General features: G+C 43.8%; 1 protein-coding gene across 3 annotated transcripts; it reads left to right on the top strand.

Annotated features, from left to right (window-relative positions):
* Positions 1 to 2,501: 2,501 nt before the first annotated feature.
* ZNF347 (zinc finger protein 347) lies at positions 2,502 to 22,838 on the top strand. Of its 3 annotated transcripts, none has more exons than XM_003916065.5 (5): positions 2,502 to 2,567; positions 8,651 to 8,711; positions 14,207 to 14,333; positions 14,778 to 14,906; positions 20,291 to 22,838. In XM_003916065.5, exons 2-5 carry the CDS (start codon positions 8,697 to 8,699, stop codon positions 22,537 to 22,539), a joined length of 2,520 nt encoding a protein of 839 aa, XP_003916114.1. In that variant the 5' UTR covers positions 2,502 to 2,567; positions 8,651 to 8,696; the 3' UTR covers positions 22,540 to 22,838. The 3 variants fall into 3 exon arrangements, with proteins under 3 accessions (XP_003916114.1, XP_009193482.1, XP_031516087.1); XM_009195218.4 differs by having other exon boundaries at positions 14,775 to 14,906; XM_031660227.1 differs by lacking the exons at positions 2,502 to 2,567; positions 8,651 to 8,711 and having other exon boundaries at positions 12,834 to 14,333; positions 14,800 to 14,906.
* Positions 22,839 to 22,909: the final 71 nt, after the last annotated feature.

Raw genomic sequence — 22,909 nt, 5'->3', positions numbered from 1 at the left:
TTTTTTTTTTCCTGGTAGATAAACTACAAAGTTTGAATGTTCACCCTCATAACATTTTATAATTTGAACTTGTGACCTCTCTACTGGAACTGTATTGAATTTCACCTAAAGTTTGTTGAGAAGTGTTATGAGACTGTTTATTACATAATGTGGGTTTCTGGGGAAAGCTGGGTAGACTTCCAAAGCTGGTCCAAAAATGGCTTGAGAGCCCAGATAAGCAATTTGCTTGGTGTGTTATAGTTGATAAGGTGTGGGGCTGGGTTAGAGGAAGCTTTGTGTGGTTTGAACGTCCATCTAGTGACAAAGGAGGAAGCACTCAAGCATGATCAGTTTGACCAAATGGGCAGAACAGGAAGAGGAAGTGCAGAGCTGTAAAAGTGTTAGTAGTACAACATCACAAAATGGAGACTGACTCTAGTACACTGAATTACTTACTGTGGAAACTCCTGAATTCTTGGTTTGAGAAGACCCCAGTTTTCTTTTTTGTTTGTTTTCTGTTTTTTGAGACGGAGGCTTGCTCTGTCACCCAGGCTGGAATGCAGTCGCATGATCTCGGCTTACTACAACCTCCACCTCCCAGGTTCAAGTGATTCTCCTGCCTCAGCCTCCCAAGTAGTTGGGACTACAGGTGTGTGCCACCACACCTGGCTAATTTTTGTATTTTTAGTAGAGACAGGGTTTCACCATGTTGGCCAGGCTGGTCTTGAACGCCTGACTTTAAGTGATCCACCTGCCTCTGCCTCCCAAAGTGCTGGGATTACAGGCGTGAGCCACTGTGCCCCGCCCTAGTTTTCTTCATAGTAATAGTCTACATTTATTTTTCCGCTGTACCCATAGGACTCATTAAAAATAACACAACTGTTGAAAATATTTTTGAAATCCTGTTTAGTTATAATGCCTAAGATATTTTTATACTAACTCAGTGAAAAATTGTGGAAAAGTTTATTACATAGTAAATATGATTAGGCAGTTTTACTGGAAGGGCATTTCTCCAAAGGCTATGGAAATGTTATTTTCAGTTTATGGTGTTGAACAATATATTTAATGGTTTATGTTCAACTGTAGTAAAATTACTTTTTATTTTTTAATCTGATTTTCCCTTTTATTTTTTTTCTTTCATACATTGTAACCCAGATGAAAGGTTTAATATTTTGTTGTCTGTGTTACTAAAGTGAAAACTGTAGACTGTATATAAATAAGGGTGTTGTTTGGAGATAAAATTGTGTGACATGAAAATGTACATAAGACAATAGCAGGTATAAACTAGGTTTTCTATAAACATGAAAAAAGGGTGTCCCTGTGAGTCTTTAGTTCTACCGGGATAATACGTTAGAAATACTGGAAAATTATTCTTTAGGTGAAAATAAACCCAATTGTCATGTGGTGACTATTTTCCACACTCTGTTATCCACATCTAATAGAACATTAAGAAACAGAAAACAAAAAATAGACCCAATATAGATTACAATTTTAAAATAAAAAGTACTGTGTCTAGTTACCTTCAGAACGCCCATAAAGTGACTTTGAAATTACATGATACTTAGAAATTATTGACTTAAGCATATTTTGATGCAAAGAAAGATTATGTCAAAGTTGTTTGTGGTTAATTTCAAGTGTGGAACGTAATAACGAATATAAGCAAAAATAATGCAGTTTATCTCTATTTTTTTAAAAATTTGCATGGTTTAAATAAGCAGTTGACTGGGCACAGTGGTTCACTCCTGTAATACCAGCACTTTTGGAGGCCCAGGCAGGAGAATTGCTTGAGGCCAAGAGTTGGAGAACAGCCTGGGCTGAGACCCCCATCTTTATAAAAATATATATTTTAAAGAACAATGAAGCAGCCCTTGGTGATCTAACTTATCGAGGGCCTTAACCTTCCCATGAATTGAGCACAGGCTTGACTCTTCCACTGGGGAGAATGGGGATTTGAAATGCAAAGGAGGTTCTGATGGGCTGCTGCATTAAATTGCAACACACATCCAGGTAGGGCGCTGCATTTCCCATTCTACTTTGCATCATCCTCAGAGATAATTTCAGGACATTTCAGTTAAATTAAATGCATTTTAATTGCAGGAATTCCTGGATCCAGTCGCTGTGCCTCGTGAATCCTCCACTAAGATCCTAGCTCCCAGGCCGAGATCCCCGAATCCCAGATCCCCGTTTCTGAGCTGCAGGAGACTCCCTAGCAGAATTGGGTCCAACGCGCCGGCAAACAATTTTAACATAAACCGTTTTCAACTTGGTAAGAGGAAATCATTTTGGTTTCTATCATAAGGGGTTCACATAAGTGTATTCTTTCACCTTAAAACTGCTTCAAATTGGAACGCTGCTCCCCGGGACATGGTGAGCACTCCAGCATTTCCAAACCGGGAAAAATCAGACTACGGGCCAGGGAGGCTGAGATAAGCGCAGACCCCGCCCCGGCTCCGCCCCAGCGTTTCGTCCGCAGACCCCGCCTCTCGCCCAGGCCCCGCCCCCAGAGTGCCCGGGCTCTTTTCCGCGCACGCGCGGTTTTCTGCAGTTCCGGAAGCGGATCGCGCTGGGTGGAGGTGACGCCGCCGAGCGTGAGTGTCCCTCAGTTTGGATTAAACTTGCGAATCGCCCTGCCCTGTTTCCGCAGCCAGTTCCCGGGCTCGCTACAGACCTTAAGATCCCCGCACCGCGCCCCTCCACCCCAGGTGTGGGTTCGGAGTCGCTTCCCTTTGGGTTGAAGTCGCTCTGAGGCTGCTGCCTGTCCCCGGCCTTTCGCGTCTTCGTCCCGCTTAAAACCCTTTCCTGACGCCTCCTCCCGCCCCGGGTTTTTTAAAGTCCTCACCCGCCAGGTGGATTCTCGCCGTAGGCACCTCCCAGCCTTGCCCTCGTCGGACCCTGCAGCGCAGCGCCGCAGCCCCAGTCCGGGGAAGGCCGCGTCCTCTGCCTGGTCCTGGGATCCTGTAGACGCCACCCCTCTCCCTAAGGCACCGTCGCGCCCACCTCCCTCCTCCTCGTGCCGGGCCCTGCTGCTCCCCAGGCCTCGCCTTCGCAGTCACCGCTTCCCCTGAGCCCTCGTTGGGGAGGTTCCCGGGGCCTGTCCTGTGACACCCGGTGTTCTTGCCTGCCCAGCTCCAGCCCCTGGAAAATGCGCTCCTCCAAAATGCAGGCCTCTTACTCCAAACCCTCCTGTGAATGTGTGGGCCAAGGGGATTAGGAGATAGAGAGAGGGACAAAGACAGAGAGAGAAGTAGAAAAACTGAGAGGAAAGAATGAGGGGAACCCGTAAACAAATGGCAAAGTAGAGGATGGATGAGGGATTTGCAGAGATAGTAAGAGTGAAAGAAGGAGCTGAGAAGGCAGGAGAATAGCAACTGGAGAAATGTAGAGAAAAGCTCGATGTCCAGAGAGATGAAGGACAGCAAGGTAGGGAGAGGGGCAGAAAGTGGGAGGCTTCTCAGACAAGAGAGTCCGGGAGAGGAGGAGGAAACTGGAGCCAGGGCAGACAGAGCAGCGTGGTGCTGGGACAGCAAGAGGGGCCCGCCAGTGACTAGGAGAGCAGAGGGAGAACCACAGTAGGGGGAGGCCTGGGATCTGGGGGTGCCAGAGAGTGGGGCAGAGGTGTAGCAGGGAAGAGGAGATTTAACAGAGAGAGCAGAGATGGGAGAAGAGAGAGGCAGAAATATATGGAGACTGGGGACAATGAAAAGATTGGGAAGAAATAGGAATCAGAGTTGAAATAAGGCCCCAGAATGGGACAGAACAGGTGCAAGAGGAGGAAGAAGGGGAGAAACAGCAGGAGATGAGAGGGGCTCAAAACGACACGCAAAGAACCAGGGGAAAAACACAGAAAATAAAAAATAAGCTAATGTGAGAGTGAGACCTATGTAGAGAATGAGGGAGGGAAACAGTATGGAAGCAAGAGAGCGACCCTGGGGCCAGGTGAGTGGTGCGTTGATTAAATGTGATGGTTACATTGTGACATTGGTTTCTGGGTATATAGTAATGCAACACATTTAAAATATGTTTACTCAAATTATGCAGCTGCAAATGAGAATTGAAGAAACTCCTTTACGTAAAATGTGTAAGACACGCATTTGACAATTATTAGTAGTAGTGCATAGCTTCATTTGCAATCACTATTCAAACCAGAGCGCAGTGATTTCGCTCATTTAGTTTTGAGTCCACTCACTTCCCTTTTCCTGGAATAAGGTAAGGTGTGGACGAGTGTATGAACTAAGAGGAAAAAGTATTTTTCCTTTGGTTTTCCTTCCTGTCGCACTCAATACAACAGTGCACATTCTACACAATGTCTCACCTCCACTGAGGAAAATGTGTGCGGATTTCTCCCACCAACAACCAATCTTTGTCAGACACTGAGTGTCCTATAGTTCAACTCTGTACCTGGAGACAGGTTTCTGTACCTGAAACTCTGTACCTGGAGTTAGCATCAGATCCCACTGATTGAGGCTCAGTTCCACGAAATTGCCCCCGAATCAGGTGCCAGTTGCAAGTCTCACGCTGGTACCCGAACTTCTGAGTGACCAGCTATACATTGGGGATTCCCTTGACATCCCCCTCCCCACCACCTCAGGTTCTGTTAATTTATAAGGGCAGCTCAAAGAACTCAGGGGAACATTTCACTTAGTTTACACATTTGTTGTAAAGGATATTACAGAGGATACAGATGAACAGTCAGAAGGAAGAGCTGTACTAGAAAGTTAATTAAAGCAGAGGAGGGGTTAAGAGAACTACAGTATTTATCACGTCACTCAAAAGTATAAGTGACAGTTACCACTTGCATACTGTGTCTGAAGTGAGGGACAGTTTTAGACTGAGCTCTGAACCTGTAGCACCTCGTCATGCAGTCTCGCTCTGTTGCCCAGACAGGAGTGCAATGGTGCAATCTTGACTCAATGCAGCCTCTGCCTCCCGAGTTCACACGATTCTCCTGCCTGCCTCAGCCTCCCAAGTAGCTGGGATTACAGGTGTGTGCCACCACATCCAGCTAATTTTTGTATTTTAGTAGAGACGAGGTTTTGCCATGTTGGCCACGCTGGTCTCGAACTCCTGGCCTCAAGTGATCCACCTGCCTTGGCCTCCCAAAGTGCTGAGACTACAGGTGTGAGCCACCGCACCCGGCCTATGCTGTCTTCCTATAGATAATGTCAGAGTTGAGTGAAATTGTAGGATCCCCGCCTCACGCCCCAAGCTGGGAATCCCCTGGGAGTCCTCTGGTCATTGTGGGAAAAGCCACATACACATTTTGGTGACTACAGGTGACGTATTCTGTGTTTAATGTGAGAGTAGAATGTAGAGTTGGGTATTTTCCTATCTCAGAGACTAAAGGAAAAGACCTCCAAGTGGCCCACCCACCTGTCAGGACCTGTGATCTCCACTCAGTAGTGACTGAGAATGGCCTGTTCCTACTTCTGGCTACTGCTGACCCTGCAATTGTGCACCACATGCCAGCCTCACTCACAGTCCCAGGACGATATGCATGCCATCAATTTTAACTTTGTGTTTTTTCTTCTCAATCCGTAAAGCTTTCAAAATTTTAACCTCAAGGGAATTCATCCCTGTACCCAGGGGGTGGTGTTCTCCATTAAGACACGTACACTGGGCTGGGCACAGTAGCTCACACCTGTAATCCCAGCACTTTCAGAGGCCAAGGTGGGAGGATTGCTTGAGTCCGGGAGTTTAAGACCAGCCTGGGCAACATAGCAAGACTCCATCTCTATGAAAAATAGAAAAAAATAAACTGGACATGGCTTGCACCTGTGGTCCCAGCTACTTGCAAGGCTGAGTTGAGAGAATCGCTTGAGCACAAGAGCTTGAGGCTACAGTAAGCCATGTTCATGCCATCACGCTCTAGCCTGGGCAACAGAGTGAGACCCTATCTCAAAAAAAAAAAAAAAGACGCACACAGAATAAAGTCTTTTTTTCTTCTGTGCGCCATCTTTAAAACAAAAAATGCTCTAAATTGGCCAGGCATGGTGACTCATGCCTGTAATCCCAGCACTTTGAGAGGCCGAGGCAGGTGGATCACTTGAGGTCAGGAGTTCGAGACCAGCCTGCCCAACATGGTGAAACACCATCTCTACTAAAAATACAAAAATTAGCCAGGCACAGTGGCACGTGCCTGTGATCCCAGCTACTCGGGAGACTGAGGCAGGAGAATCGCTTGAACCTGGGAGGCGGAAGTTACAGTGAGCTGAGATCGTGCCATTGCACTCCAGCCTGGGTGACAAGAATGAGGCTTCATCTCAAAAGATAAAAATAAAAAACTCTAAACTACATTTCACTCTGTAGTAAGTACCCCTCTTCTATGCTCCGTTTAAGTGCACAATACGCTGCAATTTTTTAAAATTTGTGTTTAATTCTTTTTTTTTTTTTTTTTTTTTTTTTTTGAGACAGAGTCTCACTCTGTCGCCCAGGCTGGAGTGCAGTGGCCAGATCTCAGCTCACTGCAAGCTCCGCCTCCCGGGTTCACGCCATTCTCCTGCCTCAGCCTCCCGAGTAGCTGGGACTACAGGCGCCCGCCACCTCGCCCGGCTAGTTTTTTGTATTTTTTTAGTAGAGACGGGGTTTCACCGTGTTAGCCAGGATGGGCTCGATCTCCTGACCTCGTGATCCACCCGTCTCAGCCTCCCAAAGTGCTGGGATTACAGGCTTGAGCCACCGCGCCCGGCCATTTGTGTTTAATTCTTGCCTTCAGTTCTTGCTTGAACTGTTGCTTAAATCAAGCTCGCATACCCAACATTATTTTTCATTTACCACTGACTTTCTTTTTCATTTACCACTGACGGCTCCATTTGAAATTCAATGTTTAGGCCAGGCGCGGTGGCTCAAGCCTGTAATCCCAGCACTTTGGGAGGCCGAGAGGGGCGGATCACGAGGTCAGGAGATCCAGACTATCCTGGCTAACACGGTGAAACCCCGTCTGCACTAAAAAAAATACAAAAAACTAGCCGGGCGAGGTGGCGGGCGCCTGTAGTCCCAGCTACTCCGGAGGCTGAGGCAGGAGAATGGCGTGAACCTGGGAGGCGGAGCTTGCAGTGAGCCGAGATCCGGTCACTGCGCTCCAGCCTGGGCGACAGAGCGAGACTCCGTCTCAGAAAAAAAAAAAAAAAAAAAAAAAGAAATTCAATGTTTAATGTCCTGTCATCTTTCCATTCCTATCAGTAGCATGTGGCACAGTTGAACACTTTCTCTTCTATTTTCTTGGCTTTTAGGACATCCCGTTAAGCTTTACACATCTATTTGTTGTAATTTTCTTTCTTTCTTTTTTTTTTTTTTTGAGACGGAGTCTTGCTCTGTCGACCAGGCTGGAGTGTAGTGGGGGGATCTCGGCTCACTGCGAGCTCCGCCTCCCGGGTTCATGCCATTCTCCTGCCTCAGCCTCCCGAGTAGCTGGCATTACAGGCGCCCGCCACCTCGCCTGGATAATTTTTTGCATTTTTAGTAGAGACGGGGTTTCACCGTGTTAGCCAGGATGGTCTCGATCTCCTGACTTCATGATCCGCCCGCCTCGGCCTCTCAAAGTGCTGGGATTACAGGCTTGAGCCACGGCGCCCGGCTATTTGCTTTAATTTTCTTGTTGCCTCCCTGATCACATTGTGCTTTCCTCTTCTTGTGTGTCCAGAACTTTCTGTTCTCTGAATATACGCTTAGTCCTTCAGCCACTTTTTTTCTCTGTCCACACTCATTGCCTTTCCTTATCAACTCAGCTCATGGCTTTGAACCCCACCTGCACAGTTTCGTGTCACCTGCGGGACTCTCCCGTGAACTCTGGATCCTGTGTCTAGGCCTCCCAAAGTGCCGAGATTATAGACGTTAGCCACTGTGCCTGGCTAAATTTATGTATGTATGTATTTATTTATTTATTTTTTGAGACGGAGTCTCGCTCTGTCACCCAGGCTGGAGTGCAGTGGCCGGATCTCAGCTCACTGCAAGCTCCGCCTCCCGGGTTCACGCCATTCTCCTGCCTCAGCCTCCCGAGTAGCTGAGACTACAGGCGCCTGCCAGCACGCCGGGCTAGTTTTTTGTATTTTTTAGTGGAGACGGGGTTTCACCATGTTAGCCAGGATGGTCTTGATCTCCTGACCTCGTGATCTGCCCGTCTCGGCCTCCCAAAGTGCTGGGATTACAGGCTTGAGCCACCACGCCCGGCCTTATTTATTTATTTTTAAGAGAGATGGTGTCTCACTATGGTCTTAAACTCCTGGCCTCAATTGCTCTTTCTGCCTCAGCCTCCCAAAGTGCTAGGATTGTAGTGCAAGCCACCACGTTCAGCCTCTACCTTTCGTTTCTGAGGCCAGAGAGGTGAGGGAGGCTGTTCTCTGCATGGGTTTGGTCAGGGCTGGGTGTGTGCCCTGAATGGGGGAGCTCAGTCCAGCCCACCTCCCAATTGCTGCAGCGTGTGTGTGGGCTTCTTCAGGAGGAGAGCTGATTCTGAAGAAAGGGGTCAGAAACTCACTTACTGGTCTTCCCGTAGGAGCTTCTTGTCCCTGCATCGCCCTGGTGCAGTGGGCAGCTGAGACCATCTTTCCAGGTGAGGTCTTCCCTGTGTGTGTGTGATTGTGCCCTAGGAAGAGGATGTGTTGATTCTGAGCAATAAACAGCACATTTTGGATATTCAATATTGACTTCTAAAGGCACTTTCCTGTTACCTAAGGAAGAACCCTCGAAGAGGAGGAAGAGGAAGGAAAGAGAAGTCGGGCATGGCTCTCACCCAGGTAAAATAATATTATCAGTGGATTGTTCTGTCTCTTATTTCTTGCTGAAATGTCATTCTTTGAAGTTGGGAATCTTCTGAGTCTGAAGCGTCCTGCCTGACAGGTTTGCTCGCGCTCACCCATGCCTTCCCTCAGTCTCTCATCTTGCTTAGATTCTATCTCCTGTGACCCAGTGACATGAACTTGGAAAGAGGCTGCACTGGGCATGGGCCTGGAAAGGGCTCACACCCAGACATGGATGGAGATGGGGTGAGGGTCCCGTGGTGTCAGTGCTGTTGGGCAGCAGGGACTGTTCAGGGGCTACATCTGGATGCTCTGTCAGCTCTCTGTGGACCAGGAGTAGAGAAGCTGCATGTGGAAGTCACGTGCTAATGTGCACAAATACCTGCTAAATTCTGTAAAATAAGGCTAATAAGGGGAAATTTTTCTGGTTCATTTATATTACATTTGAAGCTGACCAAGTGAGTCACTGCATTTCCAACCCCAAACTCTTATTAATGACTGGGAATGGAATGGGAATTTTAGACTGACAGACATCAGTGACAGAAGATTCTTTCATCCCATCATCTATTTTAATACATGAAATCAACCTAAATGGAAAATGCGGGAGAATCATTGAACTATTCTCAGAAAACCCATACAATGGAGACTGGTGTTTCTGCAGGGACCATTGTGTAGCAGGTGCTAGGTGAGAATGGTTATTATTTTGTTCAGTTATAGGAGCAGAACTTCTTTCCCATTAGAGAGGATAGGACCATGTTCTTGTTTTACCAATTTTTTTTTTTTGAGACGGAGTCTTGCTCTGTCACCCAGGCTGGAGTACAGTGGCGTGATCTCAGCTCACTGCAAGCTCCGCCTCCCAGGTTCCCGCCATTCTCCTGTCTCAGCCTCCCAAGTAGCTGAGACTACAGGTGCCCGCCACCACGCCTGGCTAATTTTTTGTATTTTTGGTAGAGACGGGGTTTCACTGTGTTAACCAGGATGGTCTCGATCTCCTGACCTCATGATCCACCTGCCTTGGCCTCCCAAAGTGCTGGGATTACAGGTGTGAGCCACCGCACCTGGCCTGTTTTTACCAATTATTAAATACTCTATTTATTGTATTTATTTATTTTGAGAGAGTCTCACTGTGGCACCCAGGCTGAAGTGCAGTGACATGATCTCGACTCACTGCAACCTCTACCTCCTGGGCTCAATCAATCCTGCTGCCTCAGACTCCCAAGTAGCTGAACTATAGGCACACACCATCATGCCTGGCTAATTTTTGTATTTTCTGTAGAGACAGGGTTTTACCATGTTACCCAAGCTGGTCTCGGACTCCTGAGCTCAACTGATTCACCCACCTTGGCCTCCCAAAGTGCTGGGATTACAGACGTGAGCCCCCACAGCCGGCCCTGTTTCTCTTATTTTAAACATTATATGTTGTATTTATCTGTTTTACAGTATAACTCCAAACAAACTTGCAGCTTATGCCCTAAGACGTAAAGCATCACCTTTCCTGTCCAGTCTTCTACCCTCCCTCTCGTCTCAGTGGGGAAACAGTGTTGTCAGTTTTGTGTCAAGAGACAGCTCAAGTCCTATAGAGATGTGTTTATAGATTGTTATAACATTAAGAACAAAATTTTTGGCCGGGCGCGGTGGCTCACGCCTGTAATCTCAGCACTTTGGGAGGACGAGGCGGGCGGATCACAAGGTCAGGAGATCGAGACCACGGTGAAACTCCGTCTCTATTAAAAAAAATACAAAAAATTAGCCGGGCGTGGTGGCGGGCGCCTGTAGTCCCGGCTACTCAGGAGGCTGAGGCAGGAGAATGGCGTGAACCCGGGAGGCGGAGCTTGCAGTGAGCCGAGATCGCACCACTGCACTCCAGCCTGGGCGACACAGTGAGACTCCGTCTCAAAAAAAAAAAAAAAAAAAAAAATTTTTCAGTGAATGTTTTTTGGGTTTTGTTTGTTTGTTTGTTTTGAGACAGAATCTCACTCTGTCACCCAGGCTGGAGTGGTGCAATCTCGGCTCACTGCAACCCCTGCCTCCTGGACTCAAGCAAGTCTTTTGCCTCAGCCTCTAGAGTGGCTGGGACTACAGTTGCATGCCACCATGCACAGCTAGTTTTTATATTTTTCGTAGAGACAAGGTTTCACCATGTTGGCCAGGCTGGTCCAAACTTTTGACCTGAAGGGATCAGCCCACTTGGTCTCCCAAAATGCTGAGATTACCGGCATGAGCCACCATGCCCGGCCCTTCAGTGAATGTTTTGTTGTGACATTTTAGCCTGCAGATTTTGAAAATTTACGTGTTTTCATGTTAGGAAAGATTGATAGCTCATTCTCCATCTTTTTTGGAGCCTTCTCTGAATGAGGAGAGAGTGGATGTTTTAACTTTCACTGTTGTTATTGCTAAACTGTGTATATGTGATGTGAGTGCATGTTTTTTTATTAAGCACACGTCATGATTTCTTTTTTTTTTTTTTTTGAGACAGAGTCTTACTCTGTCACCCAGGCTGGAGTGTAGTGGTGCGATCTCAGCTCACTGCAACCTCTGTCTCCCGGGTACAAGTGATTCTCCTGCCTCAGCCTCCTGAGTAGCTGGAATTACAGGCATCTGCCATCACACCAGCTAATTTTTGTATTTTTAGTAGAGACAGGGTTTCACCATGTTGGTCAGGCTGGTCTTGAACTCCTGACCTCAGGTGATCCATCTGACTCAGCCTCCCAAAGTGCTGGGATTACAGGTGTAAGCCACCACACCTAGCCTACACATCGTGATTTCAAATAAGTTTTGTGCTTTTTAGCAATTCAAATTGTATCTTAAATATTTTCTGTGCCCTTAAATTTGTCTCAACTATCACATTAATGATTTAATAGTAAGAATAGTAACATATTATGGGCATAAATAAATGTGTGTATATATGCAATTACCTTTTATGAAGTTCCATATTGTTATTCATGAACTTGTTTCAACTTTGCTCATTTAGGTACTTTTCATGTTCTTTTACTTAACTATTTGATTCTTTTTTTTTTTTTGAGACAGAGTCTCGCTCTTTCACCCAGGCTGGAGTGCAGTGGCACAATCTTGGCTCACTGCAAGCTCTGCCTTCCGGGTTCATGCCATTCTCCTGCCTCAGCCTCCCGAGTAGCTGGGACTACACCTGCCTGCCACCACACCCAGCAAATTTTTTGTATTTTTTTAGTAGAGACGGGGTTTCCACGTATTAGCCAGGATGGTCTTGATCTCCTGACCTCATGATCCGCCTGCCTTGGTCTCCCAAAGTCCTGGGATTACAGGCATGAGCCAACGGGCCTGGCCAACTATTTGATTCTTTAGGTTTAATTCTTATTCCCAGACACCTGGATTTAGGTGCTTGCTCTGACATTTTAGCTCTTTGACTTGACGCAAGTGTCTTAGAGTATCTGTTGTATATTTATCTGTTAGTAAGATGGGAACAGATCTTTCTCTCATGGGCTATCATATTCATATACAAGCTAGTACATGCAAGACATTTATTTAGAATAATGCCAGACCAAGCACGGTGACTTGCGCCTATAATCCCAGCACTTTAGGAGGCCAAGGCGGGCAGATCATCTGAGGTCAGGAGTTTTAGACCAGCCTGGTCAACATGGTAAAACCCCGTCTCTACTAAAAGTACAAAAATTAGCCAAACATGGTGGTGGGTGCCTGTAATTCCAGCTATTTGGGAGGCTGAGGCAGGAGAATTGCTTGAACCCAGGAGGTGGAGGTTGCAGTGAGCCAAGATCATGCCACTGCACTCCAGCCTGGGCGATAGAGCAACTCTGTCTCAAAAAAATAAGTAAGTAAATAAATAAGTAGAATAATGCCTTGCACTTGGGAAGTGCTCAGAAACATCTGTCATTGCGATGATCATCACAGTTTTTAGATTCTAACCTGTCTTTTTTTTTTTTTTTTTTTTTTTGAGACGGAGTCTCGCTCGGTCGCCCAGGCTGGAGTGCAGTGGCCGAATCTCAGCTCACTGCAAGCTCCGCCTCCCGGGTTTACGCCATTCTCCTGCCTCAGCCTCCCGAGTAGCTGGGACTACAGGCGCCACCACCTCGCCGGGCTAGTTTTTTGTAGTTTTAGTAGAGACGGGGTTTCACTGTGTTCGCCAGGATGGTCTCGATCTCCTGACTTCGTGATCCACCCGTCTCGGCCTCCCAAAGTGCTGGGATTACAGGCTTGAGCCACCGCGCCCGGCCTAACCTGTCTTTCTTTAAATTCACTGTACACATTTTCATCTCGTAAGACATCACTCACGCTGTAGATCATCTGGATACTGAATATCACTCGGTGTGTCAAACATAATATATAACACTTCAATAAAGATAACCCGGTGTTGGTTTTTTATTTGTATATTTGTATGGTTTTTGTATTGTCTACCAAACTGAGAAATCAACACTGATTTAAAGACTATCCTAACCTCTTATAGAAAAGTATAGGAAGACAGAATTAAGAAAACATTCTGCCCAAAAATACCTGTGTGTGTGAGAATGTGGTGAAAACAGACCCAGTTTCTCTTACTGTACTCTCACAACAGAGAACACGATCCCAGATGTCCTGGGTTTTCCCATACACACACCAAGCGAGCAATTCTGCACTGGACACCAGCTGAGTGACCTCCTATTCAGTTCAATTCTGACACTATCTACCTGGACATAGCATCAGATCCCGCAGGTTGAGGGCTCAGTCCCACAAGAGTGTACCCACTTCCATACCAGCTGCAAATACAAGTGGCCTTTTGCTTCTCACTGACTGGCTTATATATCATGAATTCCCATGACCCTCTCCTCAGGTTTGAATGATTTGCTAGAATGGCTCACAGAAATCAGGGGAACACTTTATTTATATTGACCCATTTATTATATGGGATATTACAGAATATACAGATGAACAGCCAGATGTAAGCAGTCTATTGGGTAAGGTATGGGAAAAGGAGCATGGCATGGTGGTGCTTTCCTGTAATCCCAACTACTTGGGAGGTTGAGTGCTGTCTTTGGTGGGGGTCGGGGGGGGCATTCTCAGAGCCTCCATGTGTTTCCCTATCCTGAAGCTTGTTCAGGCCCTGTCCTTTTGGGTTATTATGGGGGCTTCATTACGTGGGCATGATTGCTTACATCTTTGGCTATTGGTGATCAACTGAGCCTTTAGCCCCCATCCCCTCAGGGGAAGTTGGGGGATTGGGCTCGAAGTCCCAACTTTCTAATCCCGCCTTGGTCTTTCTGGTAACCACCCCCCTATTCTGAAACTATCTTGGGGCCTCCAGCCACCAGTCATCTTATTAGCTTACAAAGGCACGTATCACTCCAGAGATTCCAAGTGAGATGTATGTCAGGAAAGGGGGATGAAGACCATAAGTATATTTTATTATATCACAACTTCGATGTTGTTCCACTCACTTCAGTTTCATCTATTTTCCCTTCTCATTTTATGTGAAGTTTGGAACTTTCTTCATATCCCCTTGGTGAATGTGTTTTTCATTTTAGGGACAGGTGACATTCAGGGATGTGGCTATAGAATTCTCTCAGGAGGAGTGGACATGCCTGGACCCCGCTCAGAGGACTTTGTACAGGGATGTGATGTTGGAGAATTATAGGAACCTGGCCTCCCTGGGTGAGGATGACTTTTTTCCAGAAGTCAGGATCTTCCCCTGTGTATCTTTTCATTTTCCATGTGGGTCTCTTGGGAGCTCCTGCATTGCTTGGCTGAAACTGAAGCTGTGTTGACTCAAAAATGAAAGTCTCCATAATGTGGAAACTGGATTTTAATTGTCCTCTTCCCGATATCACTGGAGGGTTTCAGGACTTTTAAAATATCCAATTCCCTGTTTTCTATCCCCATGCTTTGATTTAGTGGTTTTGGGATGAGAGCTATATATTTGCATATTATAGTGTTTCCTAACAATTTATAAGGAAGCATTTAGTGGATGAATTTTTGAAGTGTTTTTTTAGATACAGCTGTAAAGTCCTCCCTCCTCATGTAAACATAGGACTGGGACTCTGGAAACATAGGACTGGGACTCTACAGCCCATTGTTTTCCTTTCTTTTCATAAGCAGGAATCTCTTGTTTTGACCTCAGTATTATCTCTATGTTGGAGCAAGGGAAGGAGCCTTTCACTGTGGAGAGCCAAGTACAGATAGCAAGAAACCCAGATGGATGGGAATGGATCAAAGCCGTAATTACAGGTAAGAGTTCAGATGGGTAGAGAAAATGCCGCTTATTAAATAGTGTTTAGGAAACTCTATGCAAATTTGAGAGTTCTATGGGAGAACAGAAATTTGAATCCTGTGACCTCTGAAAAGAAATCTTTATTTGCCCCCTTTTGTCTATCCTTTAGACTTGTACTATATCCTTTCACCTTCCAATGGTGCTGCAGCTCAAACAGACAAAGGCAAAGTCTTTATCATGATGGACAACAATGTTATCTAGCTTCTGAGAACTCTGGTTCCTTGACTGTATGTGGCACAGGGAGGGCTGTTACAAAAGGGTTGTTTGATGTCCTTTGGTGTTTCCTTCTATAGTTGATTCTATCTGATGCCCAGTTCTCAGACATATAGATCCAAATTCTATATAGTTTGCTAAATTTTAAGAGTGTTTTAGTGGAGTTGTTAGGTTTTTCTAAATATAAAATCATGTCATCTGCAAAGAAGTATGTTTTGACTTCTTCCTTTTCAATTTGTATGTTTTTTATTTCTTTTTCTTGCCTAATTGCTTTGGCTAGAACATCAGTGCTATGTTGAATAGGTGTCGTGAAAGTGGACATCCTTGTCTTTCAGATCTTAGCAGAAAGGCTCTCAATTTTTTCTTGTTTACTATGTTCCCTCTGGATTTGTCATATATGGCTTTTATCATGCTTAGGTATGTTTTTTCTGTACCCAAGTTGTTGAGACTTTTTATTATGGAGAGATATTGATTTTATTGAGTCATTTTCCAGCATCTATTGAAATGATAATATGCTTCTTGTCCTTGATTCTGTTGATGTGATGGATCACATTAATTGATTTGTGTGTGTTAAACTATCCTTGCATTCCTGAAATAAATCCTACTTGATCATGGTGAATGTCTTTTTAATGTGTTGTTGAATTCTATTTGCTAATTCTATTTTGTCAAGGATTTTTGCATGTATATTCATCAGGGGTATTGGCCTATAGTTTTCTTTTTGTTGTTGTGTCCTTGTCTGCATTTTGGTATCAGGGTAATGCTGGCCTCATAAAATGAGTTTGGAAATATGTGCTCCCTTCAATTTTTGAAATAGTTTGAGTAGAATTAGAATTCTTTATTTTTTCTTTTCTTTCTTTCTTTATTATTATTATTATTATTATTATTATTATTATTATTATTATTATTTTGAGATAGTCTCTCTCTATCTCACCCAGACTGGAGTGCAGTGGCACAATCATAGCTTACTGCAAACTGAAACTCCTGGGCTCAACTGACCCTCCCTCCACATCCTCCCCAGTAGCTGGCGTTACAGGTGCACACTACCATGCCCAACTAATTGTGGGTTTTTTTGTTTGTTTGTTAGTTTGTTTTTGAGATGGAGTCTTGTTCTCTTGCCCAGGCTGGAATGTGATCTCGGCTTACTGCAACCTCTGCCTCCCAGGTTCAAACGATTCTCCTGCCTCAGCCTCCCAAGTAGCTGGGATTACAGGCACCTGCCACCACACTTGGCTGATTTTTGTATTTTTAGTAAAGACGGCGTTTCACCATGTTGGCCAAGCTGGTCTTGAACTCCTGACCTCAGGTGATCATCCTGCCTTGACCTCCCAAAGTGCTGGGATTACAGGCATGAGCCACCGTGCCTGGCCAAATCGTTTTTTATTTTTTAGTAGAGCTGAGGTCTTGATGTGTTGCCCAGGCTGGTCTCAAACTTCTGGCATCAAGCAATCCTCCCATCTTAGCCTCCCAAACTGTTGGGATTATAGGCATGAGCCAACATGCCTAACCAGTATTAGCTATTCTTCAAGTGTTTGGTAGAATTCAGCAGTGAATTCATTCAATCCTGGGCTTTTCTTCTACATGAATTTTTTTTTTTTTTTTTTTTTTTCAGCTTCAATTTTGTTATTAGTGTCTTCAGGTTTTCTGTTTCTTCGTGGTTCAATCTTGATAGGTTGTATGTGTCCAGAAACGCATCCCTTTCTTCTAGGTTTTTAAATTTGTTTGTATGTAGTTGTTCATAATTGTCTCTAATGGTCCGTTGTGTATCAGTTCTAATGTTTTCTGTTTTGTCTCTGATTTTATTAATTTGGGTGTACCTCCTCCTGACCTTTTATTTCAATTTAGCTAAAAGTTTGTTGATTTTGCTTATCTTTTTAAAAAAACCTACTTTTCAAGTTAGGCATGGTGCCTCACGCCTATAATCCCAGGAACTTGGGTGACTGAGGAGGGAGAATTGCTTGAGGCGGGGAGTTCAAAACAGCCTGGGCAACATAGTAAGAGACCCCATCTCTAAAAATAAAATGAAAATTAGCCAATCATGGTAGTGCATGCCTGTAGTCCCAGCTACTTGGGAGGCTGAGGCAGGAGGATCACTTAAACCCAGGAGTTCAAGGCTGCAGTGAGCTATGATTGGGCCACTGTACTCCAACCTTTGTGAGAGAGGTAGACCCCATCTCTTAAAAAAAATATTTTTAGGCTGGGTGTGGTGGCTCACAGCTGTAATCCCAGCACTTTGGGAAGCCAAGGCGGGTGGATCACCTGAGGTCGGGAGTTTGAGACCAGCCTGACCAACCTGGAGAAACCCCATCTCTACTAAAAATACAAAATTAGCTGGGTGTGGTGACACATGCGTGTAATCCCAGCTACTCAGGAGTCTGAGGCAGGAGAATCTTTTGAACTCGGTAGGCAGAGGTTGTGGTATCGCCAGTATCGCGCCACTGCATTCCAGCCCAGGCAATAAGAGCGAAACTCCATCTCAAAAAAAAATTTTTTTTTAATCCTACTTTTCATTTTATTGATCTTAGATATTGTGTTTTTAGTCTTTATTTTGTTTAGTTCTGTTGTGATCTTTATTATTCCTTTCCCTCTACTACTTTTGGGTTTGGTTTGTTCTTGCTTTTCTAGTTGAGGTGTATCATTAGGTACTTTATTTGTTGACTTACTATTTTTTTGATATAGGTGTTTATTGCTACAAACTTTCCTCTTTTTGCTGCTTTTTCTGTATCCTATAGATTGTGCTATTTTGCATTTTAATTTGTTTCAGGAAATTTTTAGCCAGGCATGGTGGTGGCTCATGCCTGTAATCGCAGCACTTTAGGAGGCTGAGGCGGGCAGATTGCTTGAGCTCAGGAGTTTGAGACCAGCCTGAGCAACATGGCCAAACTCCGTCTTTGTAAATATACAAAAATTAGCTGGGCATGGTGGCGTGTGCCTGTGGACTTTGCTACTTGGGGGACTGAGGTGGGTGGATCACTTGAGCTGCACTCCAGGGTAGGTGACAGAGCAAGACCTTGTCTCAAAAAAAAAAAAAAAAAAAGGGAAAGAAATGTTTATATTTCCTTCTTAATTTCTTCATTAACTCAATGGCTGTTCAGGAATATGTCATCTAATTTCCATGTGTTTGTGTATCTTCTTTTTTTTTTTTCTAGACAGAGTCTTGCTGTGTCACCCAGGCTGGAGTGTGTGGTACAATCTTGGCTCACTGCAACCTCCACCTCCTGGGATCAAGCAATTCTTCTGCCTCAGCCTCCCAAGTAGCTGGGATTATAGGCATGTGCCACCACTCCTGGCTAATTTTTGTATTTTTAGTCGAAACAGGGTTTCACCATGTTGGCCGGGCTGGTCTCTAACTCCTGACCCCAGGTAATCTACCCACTTTGGCCTCCCAAAGTGTTGGGATTACAGGCGTGAGCCACTGTGCCCAGCTATGTTTGTGTATCTTCTGAGGCTCTTCTTGTTGGTTTCTAGTGTTATTTTACTCTGGTCAGAAAAGATACTAGATATAATTTTGACTTTTTTGAATTTATTGAGACTTGTTTGGTGTCTTAATACATAATCTGTCCTGAAGCATAATCCATGTGCTGATGAGAAGAATATGTATTTTGCAACAGTTGGATAAAATGGTCTGTAAGTGTCTGTTAGGGCATGGAACATGCCTGTAATTTTAGCTACTTGGGAGGCTGAGGAGAGAGGAATGCTTAAGGCCAGAAGTTCAAGGCTGCAGTGCACTGTGAACTCACCTGTGAATAAGCACTGCACAACAGCCTGGGCAACACAGGGAGATCCCATCTGTTTAAAATAGGAAAAAAAAAAAAAAGTCTTTTTTAAGTTCATTTAGTCTGCAGTATACTTTAATTTTTTTTAATTGGTTTTCTGCCTGGATGATCTATTCGTTACCAAAAATTGTGTTTTGAAGTCCTCTAATATTATTGTATTGCTTCCTATCTCTCCCTTTAGATTTATTAACATTAGGTTTACATATTAGGGTGTGTATGTATTTGTTATATCCTTTTGCTAAGTTGATCCTTTTCTCATTATATACTGACCTTGTCTCTTTTTACACTTATTGACTTGAAGTCTGTTTTATCTAATTATACCTACTACTGCTCTTTTTTTATTTCTTTTTCCATCTCCTCACTTTTTGTCTACATATATCCTTATAGGTGAAGTGAGTTTGTTTGTTGTAGGCAACATATAGTTAGCTGTATGTTTTATAATCCATTCATCAGGCCTCTCTCTTGTAATTGGAGAATTTAGTCCATTTATATTTAATGTTATTATTGATAGGTAAGGACTTATACTACCAGAGAAAATCACTTAAGCACAAAGGAAGACAGTAAGAAAGAAAGCCAGAGAGGAGTTAGAAAACAATTAGAAAAGAAGTAACAAAATGACAGTATGTTTTAATTCATTGCTCTTTATTATTAATATGTCTATTACAGGCTTTTACTTTGTGGTGACCATAAAATAAGACTTACAAAAACATCCTATAGCTTTTAACAGTTTATCTCAAATCAATATCAACTTATCTTTGATTGCAGAAAAAAGAAACTAAAACCTCTGTGTGTATTCATTCCCTTCTCACCCTGCATTTTGAATTTTTTATGTCACAATTTATGTTGTGTACTGCCTATCTCTTAACAAATTGTTGTGCTTATTTTTAATAGTTTTATCTTTTGGCCCTCTTAGTAAATATATAAATGGTTTGCACACCATGATTATGATATTAATATTAGTGTAACAGTTACATTGTGTCATTTTCTTTGGATTTGAAGAACTCCCTTTATCATTTCTTGTAAAACAGGTCTGATCATGGTAAATTCCCTTAGCTTTGTTTGTCTGGGGAAGACTGTCTCTCCTTTATTACTGAACGATTGCTTTGCTGGCTACAGTCTTGTAGGTTGGGAACTAGGCTTCCATGCTATTAACTTGAATTACATGGAATCAACTTTTCTTTATTAAACAATCCTCTTTCTTTTTTGTGTTCCTAAAAATTGAATATTATTGTTCTGAAGTTTTATAAATCTGTTCAGTATAAGAATTGCTTTTGGTGTAATATTGTTTTTCAGTGTAAAATACTTGTTTACATACTACAATTAATTGGAAACCTACGGATCTTTATATCTTGTAGCTCTCTCTTCTGAATTTTTAATGAAAGATTTACCACACAAAGGGAAGAGTAATAAAGGAGAAATACTCCAAACAGTGATGTTGGAAAGACAGGAAAGCCATGACATTGAAGGCTGTTCCTTCAGGGAAGTCCAGAAAAATACACATGACCTTGAGTATCAATGCAGAGATGCTGAAGGAAATTACAAAGGAGTGCTTATGACCCAAGAAGGCAATCTCACTCATGGAAGAGAGGAACATGATAAAAGAGATGCAAAAAACAAGCTTATTAAAAATCAGCTTGGATTAAGCCTTCAGTCACATCTGCCTGAACTGCAGCTTTTTGAATATGAAGGGAAAATTTATGAATGTAATCAGGTTGAGAAGTCTTTCAACAATAGTTCCTCAGTTTCATCACTTCAACAAATGCCTTATAATGTCAAAACGCACATTTCTAACAAGTATCTCAGAGATTTTATCTCTTCTTTATTACTCACACAGGGGCAAAAAGCAAATAATTGGAGAAGCCCTTACAAATCTAATGGATGTGGCATAGTCTTTCCTCATAATTCACACCTTGTGAGTCATCAAAGAAGTCATACTAAAGAGAAACCTTACAAATGTTATGAGTGTGGCAAAGCCTTTAGAACACGTTCAAACCTAACTACCCATCAGGTAATCCATACTGGCGAAAAACGTTACAAATGTAATGAGTGTGGTAAGGTCTTTAGTCGAAATTCACAACTCTCACAACATCGGAAAATTCACACTGGAGAGAAACCTTATAAATGTAACGAATGTGGCAAGGTCTTCACTCAGAATTCACACCTTGCAAGACATCGAGGAATTCATACTGGAGAAAAACCTTATAAGTGTAATGAGTGTGGGAAAGCCTTTAGAGCTCGTTCAAGCCTAGTTATCCATCAGGCAACCCACAGTGGAGAAAAACCTTACAAATGTAATGAATGTGGCAAGGTCTTCACTCAAAATTCACACCTTACAAATCACTGGAGAATTCACACTGGAGAGAAACCTTACAAGTGTAATGAGTGTGGCAAAGCCTTTGGTGTTCGTTCAAGCCTAGCTATTCATCTGGTAATTCACACCGGAGAAAAGCCTTACAAATGTCATGAATGCGGCAAGGTCTTTAGGCGTAATTCACACCTTGCAAGGCATCAGCTAATTCATACTGGAGAGAAACCTTACAAGTGTAATGAGTGTGGCAAAGCCTTTAGAGCACATTCGAACCTAACCACCCATCAGGTCATCCACACTGGAGAAAAACCTTACAAATGTAATGAATGTGGCAAGGTCTTCACTCAAAATTCACACCTTGCAAATCATCAAAGAATTCATACTGGAGTGAAACCTTATATGTGTAATGAGTGTGGCAAAGCATTCAGTGTGTATTCAAGCCTAACTACCCATCAGGTCATCCATACTGGAGAAAAACCTTACAAATGTAATGAGTGTGGCAAGGTCTTCACTCAGAATTCACACCTTGCAAGACATCGGGGAATTCATACTGGAGAGAAACCTTATAAATGTAATGTATGTGGCAAGGTCTTTAGGCATAATTCATACCTTTCAAGGCATCAGCGAATTCATACTGGAGAGAAACCTTACAAGTATAATGAGTATGGCAAAGCCTTTAGTGAACATTCAAACCTAACTACCCATCAGGTCATCCATACTGGTGAAAAACCTTACAAGTGTAATGAGTGTGGCAAGGTCTTCACTCAGAATTCACACCTTGCAAGACATCGGAGAGTTCATACTGGAGATAAACCTTACAAGTGTAGTGAATGTGGCAGAGCCTTTAGTCAAACATCAAAGCTTGCAAGGCATCAGAGAGTTCATACTGGAGAGAAACCATATGAGTGTAATCAGTGTGGGAAAGCCTTTAGTGTCCGTTCAAGCCTAACTACCCATCAGGCAATCCATAGTGGAAAAAAACCTTACAAATGCAATGAGTGTGGGAAGGTCTTCACTCAGAATTCACACCTTGCAAGACATCAAGGAATTCATACTGGAGAAAAACCTTACAAGTGTAGTGAGTGTGGCAAAGCCTTTAGTCAGACTTCAAAACTTGAAAGGCATCAGAGAGTTCATACCGGAGAGAAACCATATGAGTGTGGGAAACCCTTTAGTATCTGTTCAAGCCTAACTACCCATCAGACAATCCATACTGGTGGAAAACCTTACAAATGTAACGTGTGGAAAGTTCTAAAGTCAGAGTTCAAACCTTGCAAGTCATCACAGGATTCATAGTGGGGAGAAACCTTACAAATGAAGGTGGTAACTTTTGCAGTTAGAATTCATTCCTTTGGCCGGGCGCGGTGGCTCAAGCCTGTAATCCCAGCACTTTGGGAGGCCGAGACGGGTGGATCACGAGGTCAGGAGATCGAGACCATCCTGGCTAACACGGTGAAACCCCGTCTCTACTAAGAAATACAAAAAAGTAGCCGGGCGAGGTGGCGGGCGCCTGTAGTCCCAGCTACTCGGGAGGCTGAGGCCGGAGAATGGCGTGAACCCAGGAGGCGGAGCTTGCAGTGAGCTGAGATCCGGCCACTGCACTCTAGCCTGGGCGACAGAGCGAGACTCCGTCTCAAAAAAAAAAAAAAAAAGAATTCATTCCTTT

Source organism: Papio anubis, chromosome 20 (assembly GCF_008728515.1).
Source record: "Papio anubis isolate 15944 chromosome 20, Panubis1.0, whole genome shotgun sequence".
Lineage (NCBI taxonomy): Eukaryota > Metazoa > Chordata > Mammalia > Primates > Cercopithecidae > Papio > Papio anubis.
The sequence above is the reverse complement of the archived record's forward strand: the minus strand, read 5'-3'. Positions and strand labels throughout refer to the sequence as shown.

Excerpts from the sequence above, each read along its gene's own strand:
- ZNF347 (XM_009195218.4), top strand. Across the intron at positions 14,334-14,774 it reads TAGGAACCTGGCCTCCCTGG|CAGGAATCTCTTGTTTTGAC; the intron begins GTGAGGATGACT and ends TCTTTTCATAAG. Across the intron at positions 14,907-20,290 it reads GATCAAAGCCGTAATTACAG|CTCTCTCTTCTGAATTTTTA; the intron begins GTAAGAGTTCAG and ends TATATCTTGTAG.